The sequence below is a fragment of the Gasterosteus aculeatus genome, chromosome 7 (genome assembly GCF_964276395.1).
Source record: "Gasterosteus aculeatus chromosome 7, fGasAcu3.hap1.1, whole genome shotgun sequence".
In the NCBI taxonomy this organism is placed as follows: Eukaryota; Metazoa; Chordata; class Actinopteri; order Perciformes; family Gasterosteidae; genus Gasterosteus; species Gasterosteus aculeatus.
In genome coordinates, this window is record NC_135694.1 from 22816760 (window position 1) to 22840632 (window position 23873).

The following is a 23873-nucleotide window of genomic DNA, read 5'->3' on the forward strand; positions in this document are numbered from 1 at the left end:
AACACTATGTGGACCGGAGCAAAGAAAAATATGATAAGGAAAAGGGTGAATTAAACAATATTCAGTTACAATTGGCAAAAACACAGCTGAAGGAAAGCAGAGAGAAGGTGAACCAGGGCAAGAGTGAAGCCAAACAGATGACCCAAACAGCGCCATCTCAGGGGGGAAGGGCCACCTCAATATGACACTTATCCAGACCCCCCTCCCTTCCCATGTGCGCCAGCCTGCCAGCAGCCACAACAGGCCGCGTACACTCCTCCACAGGCTTACTATCCCCAACCTTATGCCCCGCAACCACAACACATGATGGGGGCCCCACTGTACGGTGGCTTCAGGCAACCGAAAAGACAGTGGGGAGGGGGAAATCGTGGCCGAGTTCCAAACAATTTAGGGCAGTTTAGACAACGACAGAATACTTGTTTCAGCTGTGGGCAGCTTGGACATTGGTCCGACGCATGCCCCCATCCACCTCAGGGTCAGAGGCCTCAGTCCAACCCAGCTCAATACCCTTATGATATCTATCCACCACAAGCACCACATACACTACAACAGGGTAATAGCCTGCGGCATCAGGCCCCAGGTCATCAGCAAATGCCATAGGGGTGCCCAGATCCGACGGCTGACGGTAACCTGTTTCCAGAACCCATGGTGACTCTGACAATCAACGGAAGAGACATTTTGTGTTCCCAAAATATCATTATGCAAATGACGAAGGGATGTATCACTGTAACATTCCCGGATGGGACACAGCAACGATGTGCCACACCCCACTCTTATGGCCACCAGTTGCTGCAAGCTGAAGTTCAACAGACGCTGAATGCAGAGGTCTGGTGGGGGAGAGTGGAGGACTATGATGGAACTGTTCTGCATGAGACTGTCCGCCGTTGGGGCCCATGGTTCAAGGTATTACACCCGACTGAACCACCTGCGGATCCTCCTCATTGCACGATGAACTATTCGCTGTCTCCTGATGAGAACTATGACACCCTGTGGAGTGGACTTGAGTTTGAAAGCGAGGTCCATGGACATCCTGCTGTTAAGGTCTGAGAGATCTATGTGGGGAAACAAGGTGTGGCAGCTGCGGTGGAACTAACCTCTGAGTTACAAGTTCTATATGCGCTACAAGAGACCTCTGCTCCTCTCATCACATTGCTCATCCAAAGCGGAGGAGAAGCCGAGAACATGGGGCCGATGGTTAAAGCGGGGGTTGATGCCACGGACTGGGTGCCCACTCAAAATGTTAACTTACATTACTCTCAGGCTAATGACATGTACCGTATTGCACATACCTCAGAAGTAAAACTTATACCAGAGAAACACCTGCTAAGCCGCACACATGGTAGGGAAAATACTGACCATGAGAACACACAGCTCATGCTAGTTGATTTTCCTGATACATTTTGGACAAAAGGGGGAGCTGATGTGGGATTGATTCCAATGGCCCCAGTGGTAAATGAATTAAGAACCGGAACGGTCCCAATTTACCGTCCTCAGTACCCCTTAAGGGAGGAACAAATCGCAGGGATAGAAAAAACAATTGAAGTGTTGCTGCAGGCAGGTGTATTGGAGAGGACGGGGTCCCCCTGGAATACCCCGATTAACCCGGTCCCTAAACCCGGAAAGCCTGACTATAGAATGGTGCATGATTTGAGGCTCGTCAACAAAGTTGTAGTACCAACTCACTATGACACCCCAAATCCTTATACAATGTTAAATGCAATAGGCCCTGATAAAAAATGGTTCACCTGCATTGACCTGGCGAATGCTTTTTTCTGTGTCCCTCTAGCTGTGCGCTCGAGACAAATGTTTGCGTTTACGTATAAGGGGCGCCAATTTACATATACGCGGTTACCAGAACGGTTCTGCAGTGGTTACGGGAAAACGGCTTCAAAGTGTCTAAATCGAAATTGCAGATTGGGAGACAGAAGGTGAATTTTCTGTGGAGAATTGTGTCACCATCAGGGCAAGCTATGACTGACACACAGAAGTCGTCCATTTTGCAACATCCTCGTCCCACGACGGTTAGAGAAATGATGAAATTCTGAGGACTTGTAACATGGAGCTAGAATAATATACCTGATTTCTCGGTGCAGGTCGCTCCTTTGAGGGCGCTAATATTGGGTGCAGGCTATAAAAACTACTCAAAGCCTTTGGTGTGGACCCGGGAGGCGGAGGCTGCATTTATTGCCACCAAGCAGGCTATGGCCAGCGCAGCCACGTTGCGCCCCCCTGACTACTCGAGACCCTTCCATCTGGATGTTGATGAAAAGAACGGATTTGTGAATTCCGTTCTGTTTCAAAAGGGGGAGGGTAACATAGATCGTAAGGTTTTGATGTACTATAGTGGCAAGCTGGATAACGTGGAAATAGGGCATCCCTCGTGTGTCAGAAACGTAGCTGCTATTGGAAGAGCGTTGATTAAAACGGCCCATATAACAATGGAACACCAGACTGTTGTGCACACATCGCATGGAATAGTTGCGTTCTTACAGTCAAACGCGTTCACACTTTCCACGGCAAGACAATCAGTCATTGAAAATTAAGACACAAGGTTGTGTAAGATTTAAATGAGGAATGAAGGTGATAAGGAATTAGGAGAGTTGTTGTATATATTGTCCATTTTTTGGATTAATGTTTGTAGTTTTTCAAGTTTTCTCCTAAATTCAGAGATGGGCGGTAAATTGTTGAGTGCTGCTATTGAGTGTATAGTGCACGATACACTTGATACAGTATCTTGATGATTGAAGCAAATGTCTGATCAAAGGAACATTTATAGCACCAGTACACAAAATATGGAAACTTGTTACAGACGGTCATCCTGTAATGTTCAACAGGTAGTACACCCTTACATATGGATACGCTAACCATGAGAGGTTGGTGATCTATCAGTAATGAATGAATGGATTGGATCAAACTGAGCATGAGCTGAGTTGTATCTGCAAGTAACAGACATGTCTCCCACCCTCTGCTTTGCTTTTGGGCTGAAGAGCAATAAAAGTGGAGATTAACACTGAAGGCTGGACTTGGAAGTTTCCCTGCCCCTATGGCACCATGGAAAGAGGTGGTAATTGACTTCACAGACATGGGAATGAAGAATCGAGTTGAGGGCAAGAGGTATTTGTTGGTATGCGTTGATCCTTTTTCTAGGTGGGTGGAGGCGATCCCCACAAAATCAGGAAAAGAGCAGCAGACGTAGTAAAATGGCTGACCAGAGAACTAATACCCAGATTTGGTATTCCAGAAGTCATACGATCGGATAATGGTTCACACTTCTCAAACGCTGAACTACAAGAAATAGAGAAAACGTTTGGGATCAAGCATAAATCTGGGGCAGTTTATCATCCTCAGTCTCAAGGGCTAGTTGAGAGAGCTAACAGAACCATAAAGGAAGGTTTGGCTAAAGTCTGTGCTGAAACGAAGCTGACGTGGGTGGCAGCCCTGCCGATAGTGCTGTATGGGATAAGATCATGTCCTAACTCTAAGCTAGGGATAAGCCCCCATGAGGTATGAACGGGAAGAAAGATGCCTAGTCCGGTAACAACCACTTTGCCTACCACTGTCAGCCCATTGCAGTACCAACATGTGGAAATATCTGACTATATGAGAATGTGTAATAATACTGTGATAAGTATCTCTCAACAGGTGACAGAGATCCTTTCTGAAGATGAAGGAGAGTGTGCACCAGTGGAGGTGGATGACTGGGTACTACGTAAAGTAGCCAGATTCAGTTGGACTGATCCCCGCTAGGAAGGTCCATACAAAGTTGCAGAAGTAACCACGCACTGTGTGATAGTGTGCCGAGAGGGGTACCTGATCAATACAAGTTAACGGATCAGATAGCGGCCGGATGGGAATCATTGCTCCCTTTTTATAACTGTAAACAAAAATGTGGATCGACAAAATTATGTACATTTCAATATCCAGCGGCTCACCAATATGACGAGAGATGCTCTGGAAGGGGTGCACAGCCAACTATCGGCCACCTCATTGATGACTTACCAGGACCGGATGGCTTTGGATATGTTATTAGCTGAAAAAGGAGGAGTGTGTGCGATGTTTGGCCAAGCGTGCTGCACTTTTATCCCCAATAACACCGCCCCAGATGGATCCTTTACTAGAGCATTACACGGACTAAGAGCCATGTCTGTTGAATTAGCTGAACACTCTGGTATAGACGGCACCGTCGGTAATTGGTTTGGTAAATACTTTGGACAATGGAAGGGCTTCTTCCTGTCAGTTTTTCTGACCTTAGTAACCGCAATAGTGGTTTTTGCCCTTTGTGGATGCTGCTGCATCCCCTTTATCAGACAACTATGTCTCCGACGCATCACCTCTGCAATAGATGCTAAAATACCCCTTGCCATACCAGATGGCTTTGTTACATGAAAGGATCCAATTGTTAGGGCCGGAGGAGATTGGAGAGGAGATAGGTATGGTAAGAACCGACTTCGAGGGACCCGAAGAAGAAATCCTTTTAGGTTCAACATTCCTGTCCGCGTGATCTGCTAACTGTTGCACACATCATATATAGTGGATGCATACACGTAGATGGTGTGATATTTCTAGGCTAGGATGTATTCTGTGTCTATTATACTCGGTTTAGATGTGGTGTAGATTTTTTGTACTGTTTAGGGATTTCCATGACTGCTGCATTCACCCGTATTCACTGATATAGATATTTAGCGTTTAGATTGGTGGTTTCTTTTGATTTTTTTTTGGTTTACATAATGAATTATGTAAAAAGGGGGAATTGATAATCAAAAGTTATTTTCATGGGCTTAGTTGGGGGTTTGCTGTCTTGTCTTGATTTAAGAGTTAAGTAAGAGGGTAAGCAGGATCTGCCAAGCAGGCAGACACGAGTCTGACAGGACGGGGAGTCAGTTTGTCCTGGCTGAGGAATGTAAGGTCTGCGGGTCAACTAGAAGATTTACCAGCCAAAGGGGGGTTAGAGACACACCAACACTATTCAACATACACACTCTGTTTACGATGTTTACGTTAAGTCAGGAGTCTGGACATTGGATGTGACCGGATCTTAGATGCGGGAGGTGGAAGGTCCTCCTCTACGCCAGTTTAGGGCCAATAGATATATTTCCTTCTCTGTCTTTCAAGGGTTATAAAACATGATGTTCTTGCTGATGTTAGTTGGTTGTTCTTCCGGCCTGTGTGCTGCCTGAACTGCTCCTGCCTTTGCAAACGCAGCGCTGATACTTGACCTGTGATCTGACAAATACATTTTCCAGAACGAGAGAAGTTATTCGGCTGAATTTTTGATAACCCCGACCAGGCTCCAAATCTTGAACACGTATTCTTACATATGTCTTTATGGACTTTGGCCTTACACATACTGTCCATCCCATAAACACATTGAGAGCAAATTAATTCTGATGACTGGCTTCAGACCACTTTTTCATTTTTTGTGTCATATGTATTATATTTTTTTCTCCATTCACTTGGTGAATATGTTTTTTTAGCCTGAAGATAACCGCCTTCCGAGCTTTATGTATTTGTTTTACCTGCAATGGCCCGAACGCTTTGTTGTACTAAATTATTCAACAAAAAAAAAGTTGTTTTTTATATTTTTATTAAATAATAGTTATTTAATTCTACTCAGACTAAAGAAAATAAATAATGAGAGAGAACTAATCATTTTGGGTAAAATTGAATGATGTAGACTTAAATAAGTCTTGTGCATCTGTTCAAGGTTCTATGTGAACAGAACAAACTAGAAACATCCATCTTCTTTGATTTTATGAAAGAAGGGAAGCGGAACCGTTTATCAAGATGAGATACTGGCAGTAAAATTCAACAGAAACTGTTGACGTAAGAGGACCTCATAAAGATTTTGAATCCCATTTTTAAAGAATGCTAAACAGTTTCCTATAACTGACTAACTCTAACACCAATCTTTTAGTATTAATCCCACTTACAATAATATGGGACGAATACCTCCAAGCCCATCAGCAGTTTTTCATTTCAAACTGTCCGTTTCAAAGGAAGATGGGGATTTCCACTGGCAGCCTTTATTAGGTCACTGGTCAGCGGCGATACTGCTCTATATGCGGACTCTCCGTTACTAAGTAATAAGTATTTGGAAAGACTTGGATTTAACGGCTGCTTCAAGATTTATGGACACATTAAAAGCTATTTGAACACTGGGCGGTGCTGCACCAGCCCAGACCTCCCTCTTCCCCTTTGTGCCAAAAGTTCAAAACAAAGCCAGAGTTGTGTATTTTATTGCTGCACGGTGGACACATAAAAAAAAAATCTACAGGACACCGGACATCATGGCACTAAACTGACACTATAAGAAAAACAAAATTCTAATTTTATGCTTTATGTTTTTTTGTCACTTTTAAACCTGGTGACTTCCTGGGTTAACAAGGCAGCGAACACAAACACACAGACACACGGACACACGGACAAACACGCACACACACACACACACGCACGCACACACACACACACAGACACACACACACACAATAAACGTTTTGAAAGTAGGAGTTGCTGCCTCCATTTGGCCACTGCAGTGAATAGCAGACAGGGTTCAAACGTTTCTTTGAAGTCCGGGTTACAACATTTAGAAGTTGTTGAATCCAGACCTCCCAGATACGCCACACATCAAAACACTGACTCTTGACTTTTTTGTAGCCCTCCCCCACTTTTCCCCCCTGAAATATCTCTTTTCCTGTGATCTTTTATGAACAAAAAAAACGTATATGTTCACATGTATAATCGGCCCTCAGTCTGATTCACAGAACACACACAGACTGAACACAACAGCCTTCATTTCACGAGGCCTCTTCACGTTTCACTCCTTTGTTTTGAGAAACGTAATTCTGTTCCTCAATGTAAAAAAAAACAATTAAAGGCCACTTCGCACTGTTTCCTTGTTAAAACATTTTATCATATACAGTAGTATAGTATTATAGTAGTATAGTCTGCAGAATGATAATAACAAAAAACCTGCCTTTAAATACAGTGACACTGAAGCCCAAAAGTGTTTCTGCTCTACGTTTTTAAAACAGGATGGATATTGTGGACTCAATTTGATCAACATTTTTATTTGTAGATGTGTGACAAAGATTTGTAGAATGTGACAAAGATTTATTAAATTTACAATTTGTAAAGGTAGTATTTTTCTGGAGCATCATGTTGAATAATGTTCCAGTTTTAGTTCTTCCTAGTACCAACATTTCTGATTGAGCAGTTATTTCTTTCTTTTTAGATAATCGCGGAAGGATTTTACAAACACTGCCAATTTGTTTTTAAATGCTTCGGAAGCAGAATGCCTAGAGACCAAATTGTTTACTTGCTATACAGAAAAATCACCGACTAGCCGACAATATTTCCTCTGTCTGAAGTATCGTTAGAGAAAGACGTCATCTCCGTCACTCGGGATGTTACTCCACCCTCTTGCTGCTTCAGGTGAAACTGAGAATGGGAGTGGGAGAATTAAGAGGGAAGATGACGTGAACAAATGTTCAGTTACCATCATTATTTCTATATCAAGATGCTCATATTATTTTAATATTTTAATGCAATGTGGAGCGCAAGGCAAAGCCGCTTCACGTTATTTCTTTTGTTTCACTCACATTTAGTGAGCCAGGATGGTTTCAGGAGGGAGAACAGGTTATTCATCTCTGAAGTCTGGGGGAGGGAAACTGAAAAACACAAACGGATGACGGTGAGCTGTTTACCCTCCACGGCTCCTCCCCCCTCTGTAAGGAAATCATATGTACCTGCTTCTACCAGTCCTCTCCCATTCAGCAATCCCACACAACTAACAAAGGACTTTCCTCGATCACAGAAGGAGACAAACAACACCCGGGATCACGTCAGCGCTTGAGAGGAATTTGTTTTAAAAGCGTTTCATTTGAAGGCACTCAAAGAAAATCATCCCTCCACGATGGTGTCCGCTGGGTTACAGATGCTGGGCGCAGTTCTAGGGGTCCTGGGCTGGATCGGCGCCATCATTGTGTGTGCCCTCCCCATGTGGAAGGTCAGTGCTTTTATCGGCAGCAACATTGTGACCTCGCAAATCACGTGGGAAGGTATTTGGATGAACTGCGTGGTCCAGAGCACGGGCCAGATGCAGTGCAAGGTCTACGACTCCATGCTGGCCCTCAGCTCTGACCTCCAAGCCGCCCGGGCCCTGACAATCATCTCCATCGTGGTGGGCATCCTGGCTATCCTGCTCAGCGTGGCAGGGGGGCAATGCACCAAATGTCTTGAGGATAAATCCTCCAAGACCAAGGTGGGCATCACAGCTGGAGTTATGTTCATCATAGCCGGAGTCCTCTGCCTCGTCCCTGTTTGCTGGGCGGCCCACACCATCATCCAGGACTTCTACAACCCGCTGCTGGTCGGCGCCCAGAAGAGAGAGTTGGGTGCCGCGCTGTACATCGGGTGGGGAGCCGCCGCCTTGATGCTGATCGGCGGGGGGATGCTTTGCTGCAACTGCCCCCCAAAGGAGGAAGACTCCTACACTGCAAAGTACAAAGCTGCCAGATCTGAAGCCTCAGCGCCAGCGTCCGGGAAAGACTATGTCTGAAACAGATCTGAAAGTCTGTAAAAAGATCCACGAAGCCATGTAAACTGGGACAGATGCACTGGTGCTACTGGGTTGTGTGTGTGTGTGTGTGTGTGTGTGTTGATATTTCATGATGTTACTTGAGCAAAAAGTATTTGATGGGAATAAACATGGAAAACAGAACCACACCCAAAGACTAAATTCCATTTGACATGTTAACAGTTATTTGTATGTGTGTGGTTGTTGATAAAGATATTAGTCATATGTTTTCTGAGTTGTATGATGGGTTGTTTTTATAAACTCTGTGTATGAGATTTGTGATGTACTAGTTAAACTGTAAATAAATATTTTGTTTAGAAATCAGACATTTTTGTGCTTGTTTTTTGTTTTCATCAACAGGATTCATCCAGTGCTCCTAAAATGGATCAAATTAGTATATCAATGAAATACTTACACAAACTCCTGATGTATAGACAAATGTTTAAATGGGATGATTAGAAACCCAATAGCCTCATAGCGTTTGAGAGTCATCTATAGTTTAGAGTCTTGAGTTTCTTGTTAATCCGGTTTAGGTGCGGCAGAAGAAAAGAGGCAAGTTGGTTGGAACCTGATCTTTGTTCAAGCGTAGGCAAGGCAAGGCAAAGCGCTTTGTGCTTCACTGGACCAACCTTTCTAATGTGAAGAGAGTAAATAATTCCAAGAATATACTAATTTATTCCTCTAACAATCCGTCTTGATCGATGAAGTCCCTTCATCGAACATGCAAACACAGATAGCTATAAAATGCTAAAAGCTTTTCAAAGGTCCATTGGGTTGTTATAAAAACGTTTAGTTTTTTGCTTTTTTCTTTTCAAAAACATCCACTTCCTGGTCTGTTTTAAATCTGATATACTGACCCAAAGTGTGAAGTTTAGTGTTTACTCAAGGCTGGATATGAATGGGCCTGTAAGTGTTTGTTTGTGCGTATGTGTGTGTGTATGTGTGTGTCTGTGTGTCTGTGTAGGAGCGTGTTTGTGTGTGTGTGTGTGTGTGTGTGTGTGTGTGTGTGTGTGTGTGTGTGTGTGTGAGCACAGGTGGGAATCTGGGGTCATTGTTCCTTGTCCCAAAGTCTTGCTTGAGGAAACAAAGCTTATTTGTGCGGGGACAATATGCAGAGAGAACACCTTTTATGGATATCAAGTCTCAGCTTTCCCCTTTTGTCTGCGGGTGCAGATACTCCCCCCCCCGAAGGTTCCAACCACAGTGGGAAGCAGTCATCTCCTCACAGTGGGACCTCAGAGCACAGCAGACTCTTCCTCGAGCCGGTGTGAGAATCTAAAAATCTTCAATACGTGACCTTTTGAGTACTCGCTGCAGTGGCATTGTCATGGTTTCTCAGGGCCTCCAGATCATGGGTGTGCTGCTTGCCTTCATCGGCTGGCTGGGCACCATCATCACCTGCGCCATGCCCATGTGGAGGGTCACCGCTTTCGTTGGGGCGAACATCGTCACCGCCCAGGTGATCTGGGAAGGCCTGTGGATGACCTGCGTGGTCCAGAGCACGGGCCAGATGCAATGCAAGGTGTACGACTCCATGCTCGCTCTCCCTCAGGACCTGCAGGCCGCCAGGGCCATGGTGGTCATCTCAGTGATCGTCGGGGTGTTCGGCGTCCTCATGGCCGTGGTGGGAGGAAAGTGCACCAATTGCATGGAGGACGAAGCGGCCAAAGCCAAAGCCTGCATCGTGTCCGGAGTGATCTTCATAATAGCCGCCTTGCTGATCATGGTCCCGGTGTCGTGGTCGGCTCACGCGGTTATCCGGGACTTCTACAACCCACTGGTGATTGCGGCTCAGAGGAGGGAACTCGGTGCTGCACTTTATATCGGCTGGGGCTCTGCTGGGCTGCTGCTGCTGGGAGGAGGTCTGCTTTGTAACAACTGCCCCCCGCAGAACAGCACAAGACACTTTCACCCCACCAAGTTCACCCCTGTGAGAGCTGCGTCTTCAAACGTTGACTATGTGTGAGTGTTTTGGCTTGAACTGCAGCATTACATGTCTGGAAATTCGTTATACAATTTGTTAATTCTCTCTCATTAACAGCTTGACAGAAAGATCTGTTTCTTAGAATTAGAATTAGTTTTTTAGGAGTATTTCAGCAGGACATTTGTGTATTTGGTTGATCAAATGTATCCGAAAATTTGAATTTATTTCTGAACTCTTGTAGCAAGACAACGACAAAAAACAGTGCCGTTAAGTAGCGTAAATGGTTTTGTTGTTTGGGGGAATGTTTCTCTGAAACAATAGGCTGCTTCAGAAGATATGAAAAGAAAAAAAAAAAATGTGCAGTAAGAGATTTTTCTAATAAATAATATAGTGCTGAAATCAGACTTTTTCTTGTATGATATGATCCCTGAAGAACTTCCAAATGCAGGAAGTAAAGGCTCTTTGTCCATGTTGCTTTCCATTGTCTGCTCTGCACCTTCAGAAAACAAGAATGAAGCGGTTTCTCAATAACTATTTGGGACAAGGCACTTAGGAATGCAGGGCGGTGGACTCTTGGTGATTTATTTACCATTTGAGACGTTGCCGTGGTGTAAAACACAGCGCTTGTATTAAGATGATTATTTACAGTTTCGCTCTAGAGTAGAATGGATGTCACTGGCAGAGACGACAGCGCTCCGTGTATGCTCGGATTCCTGTTGCTTAGGAACCATTTTACATCCCCAAAGAATGGGCATTCACACTTTGCCCAGTGAGAGCACATCTGCCAGTTCTTGTCAGATTGATATATTTTAAACCGATTCAATTGTTTGGTTTTTAAACTGACTTTCAAATAAAACCAGTCTGAAACGAAAAACATATCACACCTGTAACTTTTTCCATTTACTTTTACTCCGTAGCAAAACCCCTCAAAATAGTAAGTAAAAGACATTTTTAAATTATAGCAAGCACTTTGCAGAATCCCACAGACTTTGCTATATGCATCTTCGATTAATATGTACATTTTAAAAGCAACTTTGATGTCTCAGCTGAACTGCTGCAAAATTAAGCGGTTATTTAGCCAAACAGCTTGACGACCTTTACAACATAAAATGAGCTAGTTCAATAATGCACTGTGCAACAAATTAAATTAAATTGACTACTGTAGTAAATAGCAGTGTTCAATATTTGTCTCTAGAATTTAGCATTGAAAAACCAAAGCTTAGATTTATCCCTCATTTATGTTGCATCAAACAACAAATTGTGACAACAATATCTGTTGATTATCTGAATGCAAAAAAATGACAAATGATTCAAGTCTTTCATAAGTTGTAAATAAGAAACACAAGCAGTGACAGAATTAGTAATTAGTATTGCATTTAATACACAAAAAACATTTAAGAAACGAATTGAGCTTCAATCCGAACTCCAGGTCGCATTATGTCAACATGGCACATAAATTAAAGCACACAATGTCTTGCATAAAGATTAGTCACAATTTCATAAGAAACAGTTTGTACTGTGTGTAAAGTCGGATGCCACTTAAAAGAGTGCTTCCTCTCATATAATGAAGCCACTCAGACAAATTCCTTCCCAGGCGTTGTGGATTTAGGGGCAGAGTACTTTGCTCCGTTGTAGCGGTCTCCTCCGGACGGGCACTGACAGCAGAGAAGAGCGCCGCCGATCATCAGGAGTCCTGATGCTCCCCAGCCCACGTACAGACATGCACCCAGCTCCCTCCTCTGGGAGTCAGGGACCATGGGGTTGTAGAAGTCCTTTATGATGGTATTGGCAGGCAGCGACACGGTCACCAAACACAGAGCCCCACTCAAAACGAAGAAGACTCCCGCGGAGATGACCACTCTGGCTTTTACTACCTGGTCCCCAATGCATGTGGTGCATTTCCCTCCCACCACAGAAAGCAGCAGGCCGAACAGTGACAACAGGATGGCGATGACCGCCATGGCGCGGCCCGCCTGGAGGTCCGTAGGCAGAGCCAGCAGGGAGTCGTAGACCTTGCACTGCATCTGGCCGGTGCTCTGCACCACGCAGGACATCCACAGCCCTTCCCAGATGGTCTGAGCCACCACAATGTTGTTTCCAATGAAAGCGGACACCTTCCACAGAGGCAGCATACAGATTAGTATGTTTCCAATCCAGCCAAGCACCGCCAGCCCGACGCCCAGGATCTGCAGCCCTAAAGATACCATTGTAATTTAGTGTTATTTCTTCTCTGCTCCGTCTCAGTTCTTCACTGGTCTGCCAATGAAAAGCTATGCCACTGGGAAGTTTTATACAGCTCACAGATGCCGCCCCCCCCGAGTAGCCCTGGGTGGGCTCAGTCTTCAGTGCTCAAATACAAATATCCATCAAGCTGCCTTTGAGTTCAGAGGCCCTCTGGTGCCCGAGCAGAGCACTGAGAAAGAAGAGAGCTTCAAACAGTGTGGTTCAGGCAAAGGTTTGCTACAGTAAATGCTATTGTGAGAAGTGATAAAACTGGACTTCATAAGAGGAGAGAATTATACCCTGAACTTCTTCAAACCAATCATATCAAACAATAATGGATGAATCATTAGAGATTACTAACCTGGGGTTATGTTGAGAAATACAATTCGAACTAAAACTCCACCTGAGAGGTGATATGTTAAACTGCCAAAAGAGGATTCTACACATGAGCAATCGTTAATCAGAACTTTTTGTCAAGTCAGCAGGCTGCTGTGCTGGTGACTAGGCCAAAAACTTTGACATCAGCTTCATAGGAAGGTGTTTTTGTTACACAACATTGATGCATTTAGTACTTTCACCAGCAAACAACTTGTACATACCCTGGAAAAACAAGCCGCCAGGACCGGATCTGGCCAACATCGATTGTTAGAGATAAGAACAAAAGTGGAAGGCCAACTCCGCCAGAGCGCGATTTCGGAGTTCAATATTTGGTCATTAAAATCTTTTTTTAAAATGTGTGTTTAAGTGCATTCAAGTTTAAGAGCTGTAGATTGTGCAGTTGTTTCATTGAAATCAGTATGCATTAAAGTCACTCTTTAGGTCACCAAGGCTCACTGGCTAATCAGCACCGGTGAAATCACTCAGCTTGATTGCTGCTCTGGTCAAAAAAAAAATATATATATATATTATCAATAAGGGCTTCAAAGTGTAAAAACAAGCAAAATATAAGTTCTTTGTTCAGTAATGTAGAATGTTCCTCTTGTAACCTGCTGTTTAAATTTGTAAATAGTTGATGTCATGTGTTCATGTGTTCATGAAATCAAGGACTGCAAATGAGCTAATTCACTCAGAATGAAGCCATCTCGTGCACTTGCACCAATCAAAGCCATTAATGGTTTGAATTTTCTTGGAATATCTCAAAGGAAAAGAACAAATACTGAAACGAACAATTGATATATTTAATTTATTTTAATTGATTAATTTGTAACACGAATATTTCAGATTGATTATTTAAAAAAAGATGGAAAATGTGTTATTTCAGATGTTATTTAAAGAGCTTGTATTGTAGACGAAACATTGGATCTGAGGACAGCTGCAATCTTGCCAAAATCTCTTACAAAATCATCATATTTTAAGAGTGGGTGGGCAGCAATTATGGGACCAACTTAATGACCACAGGTGTTTTCAATTTGAACACTTTTGAACATCCAATCAGGATGGGCTGCATCCTACCTGTGAGTATAAGACCTGGAGGTGAGCACCCACAACTCGCATTACACTGTTGCTTCTGCTCAGCACGAAACAAACATGGCGTCTGCAGGTCTCCAGATTATGGGCATCTTCCTGGCAGCCATCGGCTTCATCGGAGCGATCATCACCTGCGCTCTGCCCATGTGGAAGGTGTCTGCTTTCATCGGGAGCAACATAGTGGAGGCGCAGACCTATTGGGACGGCCTGTGGATGAACTGTGTGATGCAGAGCACCGGGCAGATGCAGTGCAAAATCTACCCCTCCATGCTGGCCCTCGCCAGTGACTTGCAAGCCGCCCGGGCCCTGATGGTGCTCTCCATCCTAGTCTCCTCCATGGGACTCCTGCTCGCTGTGGTTGGAGGAAAATGCACCAACTGCATTGAAGACGACGCGGCCAAGAGCAAAGTCGCCATTGCTGCAGGGGTGTTCTTCATCGTCGGCGGGATCCTGTGCCTCATCCCTGCGTCCTGGACCGCGCACGAGGTCATCAGAAACTTCTACAGTCCGATTATGCTGGAGGCCCAGAAGAGGGAGCTCGGAGCGTCTCTGTTCATCGGCTGGGGATCCGCAGGACTCTTGTTGGTTGGAGGGGCGCTTCTCTGCTGCCAGTGTCGTCAGCGCGAAGAAGACCGATTCTCCGTCAAATATTCTGCCCCGCGCAAAGCATCCAGCGGAGGAGCCTACGTGTAAAATGTCTGCCTTATCTTTCTCTAGGAAACCAGACTTTTTTAAAAGTGTTTTAAGTTATTGATTTCTTTATTAAAAATTACTGTTTGAAAATTACTACGGTTTCTCTAGTCTGTACTGTTTGGTCGAAGTCTGCTGTTATAAATTTATTTTATTCATTTCTTAAGTTAAACTTTGACATAACTGCTATCTTGTGTACATTTTAAGCATGTGGTCTTAGGCTCCCTTAATCTTTTGGGTACATTAAACTAGTTGGTATAAATAACTAGTTTAGTATTTCCAAGTGTAACTTCAGGCTTAAACTACTTCTCCCTGGTTAAGTGTCTACATGGTGGGTGAGCGCCTGAAGTTAAACTGGTGCATCAGGTGTTTGCACCTGGTACTTGTGAGCTAGCATGCCCAATTCTAAAGTCTACTCTTTGCTACTGTTATGTAATCCCCTCTCCTGAAGCTCCATACAAGTAGTATACTTTAAAGAAACTAATGCATTCATACAAAATATCAATGTTCCTTTAAAGTCCGACCCAGAGATCTGTAAAAGTTTGCATTTTCTGAAACTGGTCAAAATTTGCTCCACAATCCATTTGAACATTGTGATCTAAGCCTTTTGTATTGGGTCACAAAGCCTGCTTTCATGGGGCTTTTATCACTTTTCTCCTCCCACTTATTCATCGTGAGCAGGAATCAGGACAAGCAGGAAACCTGATATGCGAAGTAGCAAAGTACCCTCCCCTTTCTTCTTCCTGCTCACACCTGCGGCGCAAAACCACACAGCATAACACAACCACTCTGTTTACAGCCGCGTGGAACTTTGTGGCCAAAAATGATCTTCCGCTCGACTACAGGTGGATTTTGTTCCTGTCTTTTTGGCTAACTTTAAATACGTGCCTTGGATCCTTTTTTCCCTCCCCAAAATGCAGACCCAGCTGGTTGGTGTGGGTTTGGCAATCATCGGCTTTATTGGCACCATCCTTATCTGCGGACTGCCTATGTGGAAAGTGACGGCCTTTGTCGGGGCCAGCATCATCACCGCTCAGGTCTTCTGGGAGGGTTTGTGGATGAATTGTGTGATCCAGAGCACGGGACAGTCTCAGTGTAAGGCCTATGACTCCGTTCTGGCCTTACCGCGGGATCTGCAGGCATCCAGGGCTCTGATCTGCGTCTCCATTGCTGTCAGCGTGGTGGCCCTAGGACTCACTGTGGTCGGGGCCCGCTGCACTAACTTCTTCTCACGCGACAGGCTGGCTAAAGCTAATATCGGCCTGGCTGGAGGTTTGGTGTTTGTCTTGGCAGGTGTCCTGTGCATTATTCCTGTCAGTCTTTCGGCTTACAGCATCATCACAGGTTTCTACAATCCCCTACCCACCTCGGAGAGGAGGGGAGAGCTCGGGGCTTCAATATATGTGGGCTGGGCGTCTGGAGCTCTGCTGGTCATTGGAGGAGGGGTGTTGTGTAGCACCTACCGATGCTGAGGATGTGGCGGCAAAAAGGCAACTAGACATTTGAAGATGTGCATCAATATGAATATATATGAACTGTGACGGACTTTGTTTTAGTTTTCTAATTCAATTTCAAACTTAATTGACATTTTCTAACTACAGTCATATATTTAAAATACATAATAGTGTGGCACAGTGTTTGGGTAAATTGTACAACCAGGAATTGTAGCAAAGTGAAGAATGTTAGAATGAATAGTCTGGTTGAGCCAATAATAGCAGGATTCTTATATTTTTAGATGTTTGGATTGAACAAGATAAATCTAAGTTAAAGTTGTTGTTTTAGTGTGTGCAGAGCTAAATATGAATTCTGCAAGAATAAACAATTTAAAGACTTAAATATCACTGGTGTCATATGTATCTAGATGTTTGAGATATAATTGAAAGAGTTTATATTATAATTATTTATAGTATTTGATCTGAGAACAGCTGTAATCCAAATCATCATATTTTAAGAGTGGGTGGGCAACAATTATGGGACCAATTTAATGACCACAGGTGTTTTCAATTTGAACACTTTTGAACATCCAATCAGGATGGGCTGCATCCTACCTGTGAGTATAAGACCTGGAGGTGAGCATCCACAGCTCGCATTACACTGTTGCTTCTGCTCAGCACGAAACAAACATGGCGTCTGCAGGTCTCCAGATTATGGGCATCTTCCTGGCAGCCATCGGCTTCATCGGCGCGATCATCACCTGCGCTCTGCCCATGTGGAAGGTGTCTGCTTTCATCGGGAGCAACATAGTGGAGGCGCAGACCTATTGGGACGGCCTGTGGATGAACTGTGTGATGCAGAGCACCGGGCAGATGCAGTGCAAAATCTACCCCTCCATGCTGGCCCTCGCCAATGACTTGCAAGCCGCCCGGGCCCTGATGGTGCTCTCCATCCTGGTCTCCTTCATGGGACTCCTGCTCGCTGTGGTTGGAGGAAAATGCACCAACTGCATCGAAGACGACGCGGCCAAGAGCAAAGTCGCCATTGCTGCAGGGGTGTTCTTCATCGTCGGCGGGATCCTGTGCCTCATCCCTGCGTCCTGGACCGCGCACGAGGTCATCAGAAACTTCTACAGTCCGATTATGCTGGAGGCCCAGAAGAGGGAGCTCGGAGCGTCTCTGTTCATCGGCTGGGGATCCGCAGGACTCTTGTTGGTTGGAGGGGCGCTTCTCTGCTGCCAGTGTCGTCAGCGTGAAGAAGACCGATTCTCCGTCAAATATTCTGCCCCGCGCAAAGCATCCAGCGGAGCTTATGTGTAAAACCTTGTTATGATCTTAACTTTATTATTGCTTCAGCTTGTTTTTATTACATTTCTTTTTAAAAATAAATTTAACTTTGAAATCATCAAATGCAATTTCTTTGAAGATTATTGTTTTTGGACTTTCCAAAACCTTCTGGTTAAAGGTTTTTAATGGTAGGTGAAGTCTGTTTGATCTAGTGCAGTAGGTGTTTAGCAGACACCTGAATGTGGTAGAAGCTCGTATGGCCACTAATAGTTTCTGTATCTACATCTTCACTCATTTGAGCGCTAGAATTTTTTTTATTATGCTTTTTCATTACTTTTTGAATTGTCCCCCTCACCCAAAGCCTACACAAGGCAGAGCTTTCTACTTTTCGTAGGAAGGCCAAGGTGCTGCTAATCACCTAACGGTTAAGTGAGCCAGCATGGAGGACCGTAGAAACCTGGCATGAAAGCAGCTAAATCCAAATCAGGTCTGCATTCAGTTTAGCTTGTGTTACTCTTATTGTGATTGTCCATGAGAACTGCTTCTTGATGTGGTTTTTGAGGGAGCTACAGTACATACAGGTTTCTCAGATGCTCAAAAAGGTAACTGCTGTGGCCAAAGCAACATCGGCCACCATCTGTACAGCTCATTAAAGAACTTATTTCCTCTGCTCTAATTTCACCAATAGGTATTTTACCCCAATATTAGATTTTAATAAATCTGTTTCCTTTTTACATTTGTGTATTGTACTGATTTAAAATAACCTAAATAGAGAATGTTGCCCGTTTTCAAAATGCAGATTCACGAATCCACATCTTGCACCTTTTTGATAAAAATAAACAGTGAATTTCTGATGCAAGCATTTGTCTTACTTGACTGAGAAATATTTTCTCTTCACTTTAGTGCCTTTTTTTGTATTTGACTGGATTTTAACTTCTAGGGCCCTCTGTTGAGAAGAAATGTGGTCAGGTGAGATGTCTTCACAAACCAGTTTTAGCTGATAGGCGAGGGCGGCAAGCTCTCTGCAGCACACAGACGAAACCAGCAGAGGGTCAGCATGGTGTCTGGTGGACGACTGATTCTGGGTTCGGCCCTCTGCTTTCTGCATCATGTGTTCTCCCCACATGGAAAGTCACAGCCTTCACTGGTGGCAACAATCTCACCTCTCAGGTGATGTGGGAGGGTTTGTGGATGAACTGTGGGACCCAGAGTACGGGTCAGATGCAGCGCAAAGTCTCACTCCTGGCCGTGCCAGAGCACCCGCCAGCCGGGGTGCTCGGGTTCCTTCCTTGGTGCTCATTTCCGTCTGCTGGTCCGCGAAAACCATTGTTCGGGATTTCCACACCCCCGTTATGATCGGAGCTCGGGGCCTCGCTACATCTACTGGGCACCCGCCCCTCTGGTAGAGAATAAGTTTCTCCACTCTTTCAATATGCCAGATTCCCCTGCTGATTGGAGGTGTCAGGGGTTGTGTCAGCTGCTTGCTGAAATGACCACTGATAGCAAAAGAGAGGAGAAGAGCTTTTAACGTCAAACAGCACTGACGCGATTGGTTTAGGGAAGCCGTGGCTCCGCCCCCAATCAGCTTACAGCATACACCCATAGGCGGCGGGGGCCCTGGACCAGTCTTCGTGACTGAGTTTAGGCCTATTCTTCCTTTAGATATTTACCTAAATGAGTTTTAGAAAATCTTGCCTCTCCATTTGTTGTTTGTTCTACATTTAATAATCTTTAAAGTATGAGTGGAATTAAAGCAGGTCTTTTTGAAGTTTTAGTTATCTATAACAATCCCGTAGGGGGTGGAGTGTTTTAAATTCCCACTCTGTTTAAGCAAAATGTTTTCATATTTACCATTGTCACAGTTGCTGCTTGAGAAAAATCTTGTTTTGATATAAAGTTATTTTCGTTTCCGTCACATGATATAAAAAATGAGAGGGAGCAACAGTTACTATGATGACTTGTGCCAGAAGACTTCAGGTCAGGTTTTTCCGGTGTAGCTGATGAAATCCTCAACAGGTCTTGTGGTGTGTGCTTCCTGCCGTAGAAACATTGCAAAGAAAACAAAGAGACTGAGTCATGACTATGTTTTTAGTTTGAATGTGTGTAGGTAATATTCCCTATTTTTGTCTTGGTAAAATAAGCGCAAATCATTTGTCATATTATGAAATATAAATGTTTGAAAGTAAAACAGAAAGCCTGCATTATTTTCTATTTTTCTTTTGTTTTCCATAACAATAATACATTTTCATTATGAATAGAAATTCCTCAGAACCAAGTAAATTAATGGTTTGATAATGAAATGACTGCGAGAGGAGTGCCGGTTTTATGTGCGTCTCCACCGGCGCTAAAAAGGGAAGTTGTGTGTGTTGGGGGGAGTTTTTTTTGGTTGTCTCAAACTGGTTTTTCTGCACAGTAGGCCGCTCCTAGAATGAAACTGGTTTTCTCCCAGGAGATTGTTTTCCGCATTATTCTCTATCTATTGTTACTATAATACATTCTGCTTGCACGCACTGTTCGCATGCACAAAAGCGTTGCCAGAGGATGTGTATACACACACACACACACACACACACACACACACACACACACACACACACACACACACACACACACACACACACACTGAGCTCACTCATGTATTAACTCTCAAATCCAATCCAATCTGACTTCTGCAGAAAGAAAACGATGCTGCGCCTCATGAGTGTGCATCTTGTAAACATGTTAAATGCCCACAGGCCAATCATTCTTTCTGCTTCATCCGAAGCTTGCTGTTACCAAAATAATTTCGGCGGGCAAAGATAATAATGTGGAAGGTAGATGACGTCGCGGTTTCACAGCTACAACTCTCTCCCTCTCTGTTTTTTTCCGTCAGCCTCCTCCCCCTTTTGTTTCCCTGTAGAGGTGTGGTGCATCAGCACCTGACCAGTAGCACGCAGGCAGCCGCTCAGGTGACAGAGAAGAAACACCACTGTCAGTTGGACAAATAAAGAGAGAGAGGGGACAGGGAGAGGAAACGGACAGCAGCAGTTAGGGATGCGAAGGAGGAGGGACCTGGACAAAGGAAAAGTATGCTTTAAGCAAATGAACCGAGGCTGAGAGGGACACACCCGGAGTCAACCCGCCGGAGGCTGAACGGACAACCGACACAGCCAGACGGGTCTCTGCCTTTCTGGGATTCACACTTTACAACATCGCAAATGTGGACATTACAAAAAAGACTGAAATAAATCAGAAAGATGGAGGCAAAAGAGAACGGCAACATCCCACCTTGAGAAAAGCTGCCAAAGAAAAGCGACATACAAGACAGGGTCACCAAGAGCTCCACAGACAAGAACAAAGCCTTGGAGCACTTTGTGGAGGTCTCTTGAGGATTCCCGGCAGCCCTTCGTCATGGCCTCTGTGGGGATGCAGATGCTCGCCAGCGCCCTGTGCCTCCTGGGTTGGGCGGGGGTCATCATCTGCTGCATATTGCCCATGTGGCGGGTCACAGCCTTCGTGGGGAGCACCATCGTCACCTCCCAGACCATCTGGGAGGGCATCTGGATGACCTGCGTAGTCCAGAGCACAGGGCAGATCATGTGCAAACCTTACGAGTCTCTCCTCGCTCTCAGCGCGGACCTGCAGGCCGCCAGGGCTCTCACCGTCTTCGCCATTTCCACGGGGGGCACGGGCCTGGTTCTGGCCTTCATCGGAGGGAAGTGCACTCGCTTTTTGGATGAGGAAGGAGGCGGGGTCAAGGGCAAGGTGGCTGTCGCCGCGGGGGCGGTTTTGATCGTCACAGGGTTGCTGTGTCTGATTCCCACGTCGTGGGCGGCCGGGTCGGTGGTGAGGAACTTCTACAGCGCCGCCATAGACGCTCAGCGGAGGGAGATCGGAGCCTGTCTCTACATCGGCTGGGGAGCGTCCATCCTGCTCATTCTGGGAGGGGGTTTGTTCATCAGCTCGGCGTGCCCCCTCGATGCCCACAGCACAGACAAGAGCCCCTCCGTCCGCTACCTGGTGGTGCCCAGCAAGGCGAGCATCCAGCGCAGCAGAGCGCCCACGCCATCGTCTCAGGGCGTCAGAGCGCTGCCTCCCGGGTCTCAAAGCCACGGTGGAGCATCAACGAAGCCGCCGCTGTACACAACACACCCGTGGGAGAACGGGCCTGAGCCGGACCCCCGACTGGGGTCAGAAAGGTCTTGGGCACCATCGACAAAGATTAAAAGGCCGGAGTCAACACAGTCTGAATACAGCGAGGCGCCGTCTACAAAGTCTCAGCTGAAACGAGCAGAGCTGGAAGAGGTTCTATCGGTGGCGAGTGAAAATGAAGACGCGTCCTCAAATCCAGGAAGAACATATCTATGATATGACACATACACACACATACATACTTTACATGCAACATGTACATCAGCACTCACAGCAGCAGTACAGAAGAATATATGTGTTATTTAGAAGTAGTACTTATTTTGTGACAATTTACTGAGGAAAAGTAATTCATTGTATTTACATAGTTCACTTAATAGCTCGTGCATGTTGCTTTGATAAAAATAAAGAATGAAGGAGGACTACGTCCTCAATGTGAAGGAGAATAGCAGTTTTAAATTGTCGCGTGCACTAAAACTGAACCAAAACAGTAACAAACTAAATCCAGGTGAGAGTGAAGTATGCTATTGTTGTTTTCTCTGTTATCTTTTTTATTTAAAGAACATTGTTGTCATTTACTTTGACATGTTGTGAGGCATCACACTGATGTCAACTCGTCTCGCTATTTAAATGCATGAATGAGGATTAATCTGTCCTCATTACAGACTTAAAAGACTTAATTAGCTCGGACTTTGTAGGTTGTTTGTTTCTGAGGGAAAAATACAACATACGTAATGAAGCAAAAACATATTTTGCTTCCTGTGTATTGATACTGATGCTTATTTAAAATTGAAGGATACTCACTTGATGAGATATATGGCCATGAAAAACGACTTACACTTTATAGATTGTGGTTTGGTCGTAACTGTGAAATGTAATCCTTTGTATATTTTATATGTGCAGGTGTTATTGACAGATTGTTGGATATATTCTTTCAAACGTTTTAATAAATGACTGTAATTCAATTGAGACGCTCTTTTTACCTTTTTTAAAATGCATTTAGCGGGCTCACACATCTCCCATGGCCTTCAAACCCGCCTTTCCTTTAAAGAACACATTGTAAGCTGAGCTCTTGGCTATGAAAATCTACACGGAGAACTGGTTTGACAGAGAGTGTCCTTACAGCGGAGGTTTACAGAGCTGCAAGAGAGAGAAAGGCACAGTGTGTTTGTAGAAGATGTAAATTCAGTTTCAGTGAGTCATGTTAATGGAACATGTGTTGTTCCATTAAGGATAAAAAGGGGTAAACTATAAAAAACAAGTAGTACACATAAATAAAAATACACTAAAGCAAACCAAACAAAAAGGTAAATAAAGTTATCACTGACCCAGCGGTGCAAACCAATGTAATTTTAATGCAAACACTTGATTGATGTTCATGCCGGGTGATTGTGAAACACTGCCCTCCCATGGTTGGTGGTGAAAATCTGATGAAATGAAATGTTTCATGTCCTGCTTGTCCCAATTCCACATACTAAATATTTACAATCAAAACAATTTTACAACAAGGTTTAGGATTCGAAAAAATTAAATGTAGCAATTGGGTCATTAGGTCAATCAAACAAGATTTTTTTTTAAACTCGAATGAGCAAAATGTTTTTCCATCACCAAATAGTTAGGGCTTTCCTCATTCTTCAAATGTGTCTAAAGATACAAACTCTGTCGCACAGCGTTTCAACTTGAGATCATTACGAAACGAGTTCATTTGTCTCTGACAGCTTTTCAAATGCCAACCGTAAACAACGTCTTTAACATGTTACATCACATCACATTTGCATTTTACCTTTTGAAAGCGCAAATTTCTGTGGGAACAGAATATTTCTTCATTTCTTTCCCCCATAACTCATTTATTCCATTTTTCTTACATTTGTTTAACCATAGGATTTAATGTGTACTTCTACATCACAGTAAAGTCATTGTCTTCTATACAACGGCGAAATATTACTGGTAAGGTTATAGATTCAGACACGCGAAACATAACCATTAAAATATTTTAATGTTCACTTAAAAATACAGCATCACATTAGAATGGGAAACTCCATATTTAAGACTTTGAGTGAATTTCTGTCTATTGTGCTGACAACCTTTTTTATTCAAAACTTGAAGTGAAAACTAGAATGCAGGACTTTTATAGAGCAGTTTTGAC

The 23873-nt window shown here is 44.2% G+C and overlaps 7 protein-coding genes across 7 annotated transcripts; 6 read left to right on the forward strand and 1 right to left on the reverse strand.

The window, feature by feature from the left end:
- Positions 1-7445: 7445 nt before the first annotated feature.
- LOC120821820 (claudin-4) lies at positions 7446-8899 on the forward strand. Its single transcript, XM_040180848.2, has one exon. It carries the CDS (start codon positions 7913-7915, stop codon positions 8555-8557), a length of 645 nt encoding a protein of 214 aa, XP_040036782.1. The 5' UTR covers positions 7446-7912; the 3' UTR covers positions 8558-8899.
- A 470-nt stretch (positions 8900-9369) lies between these two features.
- On the forward strand, positions 9370-12237 carry LOC120821822 (claudin-4). Its single transcript, XM_040180851.2, has one exon. It carries the CDS (start codon positions 9903-9905, stop codon positions 10539-10541), a length of 639 nt encoding a protein of 212 aa, XP_040036785.1. The 5' UTR covers positions 9370-9902; the 3' UTR covers positions 10542-12237.
- LOC120821817 (claudin-4) lies at positions 11857-13470 on the reverse strand. The gene is made up of 2 exons (XM_040180844.2): positions 13322-13470; positions 11857-12693 (listed from the first exon to the last, which is right to left on the reverse strand). Exons 1-2 carry the CDS (start codon positions 13359-13361, stop codon positions 12074-12076), a joined length of 660 nt encoding a protein of 219 aa, XP_040036778.1. The 5' UTR covers positions 13362-13470; the 3' UTR covers positions 11857-12073.
- A 496-nt stretch (positions 13471-13966) lies between these two features.
- Positions 13967-14975, forward strand: LOC120821823 (claudin-like protein ZF-A89). Its single transcript, XM_040180852.2, has one exon. The coding sequence runs from the start codon at positions 14250-14252 to the stop codon at positions 14880-14882; it is 633 nt and encodes a 210-aa protein (XP_040036786.1). The 5' UTR covers positions 13967-14249; the 3' UTR covers positions 14883-14975.
- Positions 14976-15793: 818 nt separating this feature from the next.
- On the forward strand, positions 15794-16715 carry LOC120821827 (claudin-4). Its single transcript, XM_040180856.2, has one exon. The coding sequence runs from the start codon at positions 15794-15796 to the stop codon at positions 16349-16351; it is 558 nt and encodes a 185-aa protein (XP_040036790.1). The 3' UTR covers positions 16352-16715.
- LOC120821811 (claudin-like protein ZF-A89) lies at positions 16706-17722 on the forward strand. The gene has a single exon (XM_040180837.2). It carries the CDS (start codon positions 17003-17005, stop codon positions 17630-17632), a length of 630 nt encoding a protein of 209 aa, XP_040036771.2. The 5' UTR covers positions 16706-17002; the 3' UTR covers positions 17633-17722.
- A 2771-nt stretch (positions 17723-20493) lies between these two features.
- LOC120821797 (claudin-4) lies at positions 20494-22692 on the forward strand. Its single transcript, XM_040180820.2, has one exon. It carries the CDS (start codon positions 20990-20992, stop codon positions 21944-21946), a length of 957 nt encoding a protein of 318 aa, XP_040036754.2. The 5' UTR covers positions 20494-20989; the 3' UTR covers positions 21947-22692.
- Positions 22693-23873: the final 1181 nt, after the last annotated feature.